General features: G+C 39.7%; 1 protein-coding gene across 2 annotated transcripts; it reads right to left on the reverse strand.

Annotated features, from left to right (window-relative positions):
* Positions 1-1,809: 1,809 nt before the first annotated feature.
* zcchc17 (zinc finger, CCHC domain containing 17) lies at positions 1,810-10,449 on the reverse strand. 2 transcript variants are annotated; one of them, XM_061931607.1, is made up of 7 exons: positions 10,348-10,449; positions 9,978-10,128; positions 7,296-7,396; positions 7,137-7,228; positions 6,981-7,069; positions 6,742-6,911; positions 1,810-2,635 (listed from the first exon to the last, which is right to left on the reverse strand). In XM_061931607.1, the coding sequence occupies exons 2-7, from the start codon at positions 10,114-10,116 to the stop codon at positions 2,465-2,467; spliced, it is 762 nt and encodes a 253-aa protein (XP_061787591.1). In that variant the 5' UTR covers positions 10,117-10,128; positions 10,348-10,449; the 3' UTR covers positions 1,810-2,464. The 2 variants fall into 2 exon arrangements, with proteins under 2 accessions (XP_061787591.1, XP_061787590.1); XM_061931606.1 differs by having other exon boundaries at positions 6,981-7,081.
* Between the last annotated feature and the right edge of the window lie 24 nt (positions 10,450-10,473).

Below are 10,473 nucleotides of genomic sequence, written 5' to 3' on the forward strand. Positions count from 1 at the left end.
AATGTTTTCGGGCAGATTGAAATTAAAACGTGTTGTAATGGCAGCGGCGATATAAAGTAAGAAGACTGTCTTTGAACAAACTTTTCCTCTTCACTACCACAGACACTGCCCTCTGCAGCCCACATCGGGTAATTGCAGTTCACTACACCAGTGGTTCTCAACCTTTTTTCAGTGATGTACCCCCTTTTTTAATTCAAGTACCCCCTAATCAGAGCAAATCATTTTTGGTTGAAAAAAAGAGATAAAGAAGTAAAATACAGCACTATGTCATCAGTTTCTGATTTATTAAATTGTATAACAGTGCAAAATATTGCTCATTTGATGTGGTCTTTCTTGAACTATTTGGGAAAAAAAGATACAAATAACTAAAAACTTGTTGAAAAATAAACAAGTGATTCAATTATAAATAAAGATTTCTACACATAGAAGTAATCATCAACTTAAAGTAACCCTCTATAGGGATTGTAATAGAGATCCATCTGGATTCATGAACTTAATTCTAAACATTTCTTCACAAAAAAAGAAATCTTTAACATCAATATTTATGGAACATGTCCACAAAAAATCTAGCTGTCAACACTGAATATTGCATTGTTGCATTTCTTTTCACAGTTCTTTTTGACAATTTAAAAAAAAATCTCACGTACCCCTTAGCATACCTTCAAGTACCCCCAGGGGTACGCGTACCCCCATTTGAGAACCACTGCACTACACAATATTACCATCGCTATGGTATATTCTTTTTTTTCTTTCTTTCTAATTGATAGTCCGCAGTTACAGAACATTTAACAGGCTGAATTTGACATTTGATTAATAGAAGTAGGTAGAGAAAATTAAAACGTTGTCATGCAGAGATATGAATGCTGTAACTAAACATTAGAGATGTCCGATAATGGCTTTTTTGCCGATATTTGATATTGTCCAACTCTTAATTACCGATTCCGATATCAACCGATACCGATATATACAGTCGTGGAATTAACACATTATTATGCCTAATTTTGTTGTGATGCATTAAACAATGTAACAAGGTTTTCCAAAATAAATCAACTCAAATTATGGAAAAAAATGCCAACATGGCACTGCCATATTTATTATTGAAGTCACAAAGTGCATTATTTTTTTTTTAACATGCCTCAAAACAGCAGCTTGGAATTTGGGATATCCTTGAGAGAGCATGAGAAGGTTGTGGGCGGGATGGGGGGGTGTATATTGTAGCGTCCCGGAAGAGTTATTGCTGGGTATTTGTTCTGTTGCGTCTATGTTGAGTTACGGTGCGGATGTTCTCCCGAAATGTGTTAGTCATTCTTGTTTGGTGTGGGTTCACAGTGTGGCGCATATTTGTAACAGTGTTAAAGTTATTTATACGGCCACCCTCAGTGTGACCTGTATGGCTGTTGACCAAGTATGAATTGCATTCACTTGTGTGTGTGAAAAGCCGTAGATATTATGTGACTGAGGCAGCACGCAAATTGTTGTCTAGGTGGAAATCGGGAGAATGGTTGCCCCGGAAGATTTTCGGGAGGGGCACTGAAATTCAGGAGTCTCCCGGGAAAATCGGGAGGGTTGGCAAGTATGTCAATCAATCCTCTCCCTCTCTGTCTCTGCCCCTCCCTCATGAATGCTGCTGCGTGAGCACACCCTCACAATTGTCTTGTTTTTAACCCATTCTTAACCCTGGACGTACATTGAAAATACACGCAACCCTGACTGAAAATGCCGGACATTTGAGGCATTTAAGAAACCCCGCCCGGAAAGCCCCGCAAAAGAGGACGTATGGTCAGGCTTTCACAAGTAGGAAATAGTGGCTTGGAGGGAAGTCATTTTATTGTGAAGGAGATGAGCAGGGTATATTGTACACGTAATGAGAAAAACACGTGCACATAAATGAGTTTAAATCATGCAAATGTTCGCTCCATGACACAACTTTCATGGACATTCAAATAAACACACATGCTAACGAGCTAAGGTTGCTAACTGATAAATTCCTCCTGTGTTTAGTTGAATTATTGCTAAATCTGTTGAAAAATGTTCTTTTCTCCCCCCCACTGGGGATGAAAAAAAGAGCCAGAGAATCACATTTTGTGAGTCAGCGCCAACATCTGGAAAGCATAAAAGGCCAAAACGAGACTTTTTGTACTTGTTGACCTCAAAAGTGTTTTGTGAATAAAGGCGGTAAAAGTTAACATGGAGGTAGTGTGTGCGGGCAAACTAGTGTCCTACACTTCCTGTTTGTGTCTTTACTACTTCCTGTGTGAGCGACTTCCTGTGGTTGAAGCTTCAGAAAGCGGAGTAAAGACGTGTAAAAAGTAAATCAGGACCTACCGCCATATTGTTTGTGTGAGCTGAAAGGTTACATCAGGACATCAAATAAAGGATGTGTGTTGTTTTTTTGGGGAAGCAAAAGATCTTAAGTTGATGCAAATGAAAAAAAACAAACAAAAAAAGAAGCAGTCCTGACCTCTCAGCTGTGTTTGTGAGACTTGTGCTTCTTGTGTTTCTTCTTCTGCTGCTTCTCCTCACGCTCGCGGGTGTGCTCGCGGCATCGCCGCTTGGGTTTGCATTCGCCGCCGCCGCCGCTGCTGTCGTCGCTGTCCGTCTCCTTCCGCTCCCTCTTCCTCTTCTTCTTCTTCTCCTTTTGCGCGGGAACGCGGGGAAAAAAAGCAGCCTTTTAGCTCGCGTCATACAAAACCCCACAACCAGTGAAGTTGTCACATTGTGTAAATGGTAAATAAAAACAGAATACAATGATTTGCAAATCCTTTTCAACTTATATTCAATTGAATAGACTGCAAAGACAAGATATTTAACATTCCAACTGCTAAACTTTATTTTTTTGCAAATATTAGCTCAACATGTTTCATAAAAGCTGGCACAAGTGGCAAAAAAGACTGAGAAAGTTGAGGAATGCTCATCAAACACTTATTTGGAACATCCCACAGGTGAACAGGCTAATTGGGAACAGGTGGGTGCCATGATTGGGTATAAAAGCAGCTTCCATGAAATGCTCAGTCATTCACAAACAAGGATGGGGCGAGGGTCACCACTTTGTCAACAAATGCGTGAGCAAATTGTTTAAGAACATTTCTCAACCAGCTATTGCAAGGAATTTAGGCATTTCACCATCTACGCTCCGTAATATCATCAAAAGGTTCAGAGAATCTGGAGAAATCACTGCACGTAAGCAGCTAAGCCCGTGACCTTCGATACCTCATGCGGTACTGCATCAAAAAGCGACATCAGTGTGTAAAGGATATCACCACATGGACTCAGGAACACTTCAGAAAACCACTGTCAGTAACTACAGTTGGTCGCTACATCTGTAAGTGCAAGTTAAAACTCTCCTATGCAAGGCGAAAACCGTTTATCAACAACACCCAGAAACGCCGTCGGCTTTGCTGGGTCTGAGCTCATCTAAGATGGAAAAGTGTTCTGTGGTCTGACGAGTCCACATTTCAAATTGTTTTTGGAAACTGTGGACGTCGTGTCCTCCGGACCAAAGAGGAAAAGAACCATCCGGATTGTTATAGGCGCAAAGTGTAAAAGCCAGCATCTGTGATGGTATGGGGGTGTATTAGTGCCCAAGACATGAGTAACTTACACATCTGTGAAGGCGCCATTAATGCTGAAATGTACATACAGGTTTTGGAGCAACATATGTTGCCATCCAAGCAACGTTACCATGGACGCCCCTGCTTATTTCAGCAAAACAATGCCAAGCCACGTGTTACATCAACGTGGCTTTATAGTAAGAGTGCGGGTACTAGACTGGCCTGCCTGTAGTCCAGACCTGTCTCCTGTTGAAAATGTGTGGCGCATTATGAAGCCTAAAATACCACAACGGAGACCCCCGGACAAAGCCAAAGCCATTTATCAACAACACCCAGAAACGCCGCCGGCTTCGCTGGGCCCGAGCTCATCTAAGATGGACTGATGCAAAGTGTTCTGTGGTCTGACGAGTCTACATTTCAAATTGTTTTTGGAAACTGTGGACCTTCCTCAACCAGCTATTGCAAGGTATTTAGGCATTTCCCCATCTACGCTCCGTAATATCATCAAAAGGTTCAGAGAATCTGGAGAAATCACTGCACGTAAGCAGCTAAGCCTGTGACCTTGGATCCCTCAGGCGGTACTGCATCAAAAAGCGACATCAGTGTGTAAAGGATATCACCACATGGACTCAGGAACACTTCAGAAAACCACTATCAGTAACTACAGTTGGTCGCTACATCTGTAAGTGCAAGTTAAAACTGGACTATGCAAAGCCAAAGCCAATTATCAACAACACCCAGAAACGCCGCCGGCTTCGCTGGGCCCGAGCTCATCTAAGATGGACCGATACAAAGTGGAAAAGTGTTCTGTGGTCTGACGAGTCCACATTTCAAATTGTTTTTGGAAACTGTGGACCTTCCTCAACCAGCTACTGCAAGGTATTTAGGGATTTCACCATCTACGCTCCATAATATCATCAAAAGGTTCAGAGAATCTGGAGAAATCACTGCACTGTTAGTTATCACACAACTCTTATGCTTAAAGGCCGTTGCAATAGTTATCTATTGTGCTCAAGTTGTACTTTTCTATCCGTGCAAAGGCACACAACTTGTAATCTTACATTGCGAGTTGTCTCGCAGCAGCAGTTTGTTTCCAGACCCTGCCTGCTGACAGCCAAGGACGGACTTCGAGTACCTCCACGGAGACAAAACAGAGACGGGTGTGTCAGCACATTCCCATTCTGAATAATCACATATTGTGTCTACTGGGGCTGCTTGCATTACACCTCCCTTCAGAAAAAGCCTCAGTGATGTTAACTGGGGAACTCCCGAATAAATAGAGGAGCGCGTGGGGCTGTACCTTAGAGCGTAGGGTAAGTGTGCAGCCCAATACATTTCTCCTCATGAGCAAAATGTAACTCACGTTGATTCCTTGCTTCTTGTCTTGTTTAATAGATAGTTCGCTGTTTGAACCTGACATGCACGTAAGCAGCAAGGCTAAAAAAACAACATTGAATGCCCGTGACCTTCGATCCTTCAGGCGGTACTGCATCAAAAAGTGACATTGGTGTGTAAAGGATGTCACCACATGTGCTCAGGAACACTTGAGAAAACCACTGTCAGTAACTACAGTTGGTCGCTACATACGTACTCAGTGGCCTAGTGGTTAGAGTGTCCGCCCTGAGATCGGTAGGTTGTGAGTTCAAACCCCGGCCGAGTCATACCAAAGACTATAAAAATGGGAGCCATTACCTCCCTGCTTGGCACTCAGCATCAAGGGTTGGAATTGGGGGTTAAATCACCAAAAATGATTCCCGGGCGTGGCCACCGCTGCTCCCCTCACCTCCCAGGGGGTGATCAAGGGTGATGGGTCAAATGCAGAGAATCATTTCGCCACACTTAGTGTGTGTGTGTGTGTGTGTGTGTGAGACAATCATTGGCACTTTAACTTTACATCTGTAAGTGCAAGTTAAAACTCTACTATGCAAAGCCAAAGCCATTTATCAACAACACCCAGGAACGCCGTTGTCGGGACGTGAGAGGAAATAACGTAAAAGCACCTTTAGTGTTAGATTAAACTATCTTGACACATCCAGATAACAAAAATTTAAAAATTTACTTTAGGGGTGGGGGCTTGAAAAAGATTGACTTCTAGAAAAATATAACTGGATGCAAACCGCACGTTTAATGCAGTGCTTCTTCAATAGTGAGGTGGGTCCCCAAGGGAAAAGGGGCGTAAGAAGCAATGGCGTAATAGCATCTTTAGTGTTAGTAAAGAAGTATCTTACACATGCAGATTTTTTAAAAAGGGGGGCGTGAGAAAATGTCTCTTACAAAAAAAAAAGTAACTGAGCAAGTTCCAAACAGCCTGTTTAACGTGGTACTTCTTAAATAGTGGGTAAAAACACCTGAGGGGCCACAAGTTGTCAGGGGAGAGGGGGCGTGAGAGGCAGTAGCGTAATATCCTCCTTGGTGTTCGTAAAGAACTATCATGACACATACAGATCACAAAAATAAACATTAAAGACTATAAAAATGGGAGCCATTACCTCCCTGCTTGGCATTTAGCATCAAGGGTTGGAATTGGGGGTTAAATCACCAAAAATGATTCCCCGGGCGTGGCCACCGCTGCTGCTCACTGCTCCCCTCACCTCCCAGGGGGTGATCAAGGGTGATGGGTCAAATGCAGAGAATCATTTCGTCACACCTAGTGTGTGTGTGTGTGTGACAATCATTGGTACTTTAACTTTAACTTCAAGGGGGCGTGGAAAAACATTGTGTCCCTTTGGGGGAGCGTGCAAATTGTATTTTGTCTCCTAGAGAAATGTAACAATGATCACTTTCAAACAGCCCGTTTAAATGCAGTGCTTCTTCAATAGTGGGGTGTGGTGTTGGGGGGCCTGAGAAGCAAAGGCATAATAGCGTCTTTAACGTTCATAAAGAACTACTTTGACACATCTAGATACAAAAAAATATATATGGTGGAACATGACAAAATCTGTCTTTTTCAAAAAAAAATTTAAAAAGTAACTGAGCAAGTTCCAAATAGGTGGTTTAATGCAGTTCAATAGTGGGGCGGGCCCCGTGGGGTGTCAAGGGAAAGAGGGCGTGAGACGCAATGGCGTAATAAAGCTAGTACAGAACCATCCAGATAAAAAAAGGGGAGTGTGGAAAAGAATGATGTCCCTTAGGGGGGGCGTGACAGGAAATATTTGAGATTCATCATTTTTTTGGACTTATTATGATTTACCTTCTTTTTCTTCTTCTTGTCTTTGTCCTTCCTGGGTGCATCTGAGGACACCTGAAGCTGCTGCTGCTGCTGCTGCTGCTGCTGCTGTTGCTGTGGCTCACCATCGGCCTCATCTGGCACCAGCGAGTATTGCAGTCCCGGTGCGGAGTAGCAGTCCTTTGTGAAGTGACCTAGCAAAGAGTCACATGACTGAGCAGCTTGAACCTTGATGTTGTTTTTATGATTATTTTGTTGTGTACCTTTGCAGCCGCACTTGGTGCAGGTGGTGTTCAGTACGGCCTCCAGCGTGATCCTGTTGCCCGTGTGATCTCGGAACTGCCTTCGCCGCCTGGCGTCCTGCCTGTATCAGCACGTTACTAACATAAGACTCGGGTGGAGACAAAAGCGCAACGTACTCTGCCATGACGTTGTTGGGGTCCAAGTCCCGCCCCGTGCCCTGATTGACAGCTTTCATGGAGAAGGACAGCTTGATCTTGTCTCCTTGGACCTGGGGGCAGTCAACCTGGCATGACATCACTGCTGACGTCGTGTGTTTGAGCGTGTGAGTCGTTTACCTCTCTGCCAATCACTTTGATCCACACCTTTTCTCCCACATCCACAATCTCTGAGGCGCTCTCCACACGCGTGGCGGACATTTCACTTACGTGAACCAAACCTGCAAACAACCAAAAATGTTTTCTAGCACCACTGCACACTTATTTATGGCTTCTTACCTCCTCAACAAATGGAAATTAGTCATGTTTTTTTTTTTAATATATTTTAATATTCAATCAATCTCAGTAAATTACTTGCTTAAATAATTTAAAACAACCTAAAATATTTTGACACAAATGCAATTGTATGGTCAGAATGTCATACACAAACATGTTTTATTTGAAGGTGCTTAATTTATTTTCTCAAGTTTATTTTGAAGCTTTGATTGATAAAGAAAATGTGTAATTAATCTGCAATTATGCATGATTAATGCGATTATTTTTTGTGATCAATCACACAGGTTAACTCCTTATTTAGTAAAAATATTTTTTTTAAATCTAAATAAAACGCTTGATTAATCCGCAACTATTCCTGATTGATGCAATACTTTTAGTGATTAACCACGTGAGGTAATTTATTTTTGACAGCATTAGTAAAAAAAAATAATTAAAAAATTCAAAATAAAACACGATTAACTATTTAATAAAAAAATGTATTTCAAAAATCTAAATGAAACACGTTAATAATCTGCAACTATTCCTGATTGATGCAATACTTTTTTGTGATTAATCACATGAGATAACTTATTTTTGACAGCCCTAGTAAAAAATAATTTAAAAAATTCTAAATAAAACACACGATTACTGCAACTATTTCTGACTGATGTGATACTTTGTGATACATCAAAGTATTCCTGATTGATGCAATACTTTTTTGTGATTAATCACGTGAGGTAATTTATTTTTGACAGCCCTAGTAAAAAATAATTTAAAAATTCAAAATAAGACACGATTAACTATTTAGTAAAAAAAAATATTTCAAAAATCTAAATGAAACACGTTAATACCCTGCAACTATTCCTGCTTAATGTGATATTTTTGTTATTAATCACATTAGTTAACTTATTTTTGACAGCCATAGTAAAAAAAAAAGTTTTTAATTCTAAATAAAACTCTATTAACTGCAACTATTTCTGACTGATATTTTTTGTGATAAATCATGAGGTAACCTTATTTTTTGTGATAAATCCCATGAGTTAACTCCTTATTTAGTATAAATAATATATTAAAAAAATCTAAATAAAATAATCTGCTATTTTTTGTGATTAATCCCATGAGTTAATTCTTTATTTAGCAAAACAATTATTTCAAAAATCTCAATAAAACACGTTTTTAATCCGCAACTATTCCTGCTTAATGTGATGTTTTTTGTGATTAATCACAGGAGTTAATTCCTTATTTAGTAAAAAAAAAAAATATTTCAGAAATCTAAATAAAACACGTTAATAATCTGCAACTATTCCTGCTTAATGTGATGTTTTTTTGCTATTAATCCCATGAGTTAATTCTTTATTTAGCAAAACAATTATTTCAAAAATCTCAATAAAACACGTTTTTAATCCGCAACTATTCCTGCTTAATGTGATGTTTTTTGTGATTAATCACATGAGTTAATTCCTTATTTAGTAAAAAAAAATATTTCAAAAATCTAAATAAAACACGTTAATAATCTGCAACTATTCCTGATTAATGTGATTTTTTTTTTTGCTATTAATCCCATGAGTTAATAGCCTACTCAGTGGCCTAGTGGTTAGAGTGTCCGCCCTGAGATCGGTAGGTTGTGAGTTCAAACCCCGACCGAGTCATACCAAAGACTATAAAAATGGGAGCCATTACCTCCCTGCTTGACACTCAGCATCAAGGGTTGGAATTGGGGGTTAAATCACCAAAAATGATTCCCCCTCACCTCTCCCAAGGGGTGAACAAGGGGATGGGTCAAATGCAGAGGACAAATTAAACTTAGAAAAATCTTTGTTGTCCCAGAGGGGCAATTTGAATTAAAAACAAGTAAAAAACAACAGTAAAAACGAGGTACAACAGTTAAAACAAGGTACAAATACATAAAATACATACAAATTTCACCACACCTAGTGTGTGTGTGACAATCATTGGTACTTTAACTTAACTTTAATTATTTATTTAGCAAAACTATTATTTCAAAAATCTAAATAACACGTTTTTAATCCGCAACTATTCCTGCTTAATGTGATTTTTTTTTGTGATTAATCACATGAGTTAATTCCTTATTTAGTAAAAACAAATATTTCAAAAATCTAAATAAAACTCGTTAATCTGCAACCATTCCTGATTAATGTGATTATTTTTTGTTAATAATCACATGAGTTAATTTATTTTGGCAGCCTTAAGATTTTGTTTTGTTTTTAAATCAAAAATAAAACGTGTTAATATCCTGCAAATATTCCTGATTTAATGCAATTTTTTTGTGGTTAATCACATGGGTTTACTTATTTTTGACAGCCCTAAAAAAAACACATCTAAATAAAACACTTGATTAACTGCAACTATTGAGGCTTTTTTTGTGATTAATGCCAAATATTAACAAGAATAAACTGGTTATTTTTGCCAGCTCTAGAACAAAACAAACCTAAATAAAACTGCAAGTATTTTTGATTAACGTGATATTATTTGTGATTAATCTTGTTTATTTTTGCCCGCCCTAATGGAAATCCAAGTGGCATTTACCTTCCTTCTTGTATCCAGGCAGGCGGACAAAAGCTCCATACGTCTGCACGGAGACCACTTCTCCCTTGGAGATGCTGAAAAGTGGCGGTAGACCCTCCAGGCCAGCCGGCTCCTGTGCTGCACCATCGCTGTCCGACATCTTCTCCTCAATCTGGGAGTTGGAAAAAATAATGCCAATAATTTCACTGAAAAATTCCACTTGGCAGCGAGGCTAACACAAGCACGAACACGGGCGAGAATAGATTACATGCGCACGAAGTACGGTTAAAGGTTCTTAAAGCATGCATCTTTATTTCAAACAAAGCAAACATCATTGGCATACATTTCCTACAAAGTAGACATCATTCAAACGATAACAAGTCACACTTACGTCTGTTAGCCATTAGCAACAGCTAGCTTGGCTTTCTCTTCCGGTTCAAAGCAGTGTCGTCGCGGGCCTTCTAACCAATCACCACATAGACATCTTATAAGTAGACGCAGCATCGGCTGCTGTGAC

Source organism: Nerophis lumbriciformis, linkage group LG37 (assembly GCF_033978685.3).
Source record: "Nerophis lumbriciformis linkage group LG37, RoL_Nlum_v2.1, whole genome shotgun sequence".
Lineage (NCBI taxonomy): Eukaryota > Metazoa > Chordata > Actinopteri > Syngnathiformes > Syngnathidae > Nerophis > Nerophis lumbriciformis.

Coding starts and splice junctions, on each gene's coding strand:
- zcchc17 (XM_061931606.1), bottom strand. CDS start 10,116: ATGTCGGACAGCGATGGTGCAGCACAGGAGCCGGCTGGCCTGGAGGGT. Junction 7,229..7,295: donor TCAAAGTGATTGGCAGAGAG/GTAAACGACTCA, acceptor GACTGCCCCCAG/GTCCAAGGAGACAAGATCAA. Junction 2,636..6,741: donor ACAAGAAGAAGAAAAAGAAG/GTAAATCATAAT, acceptor CCCGCGCAAAAG/GAGAAGAAGAAGAAGAGGAA.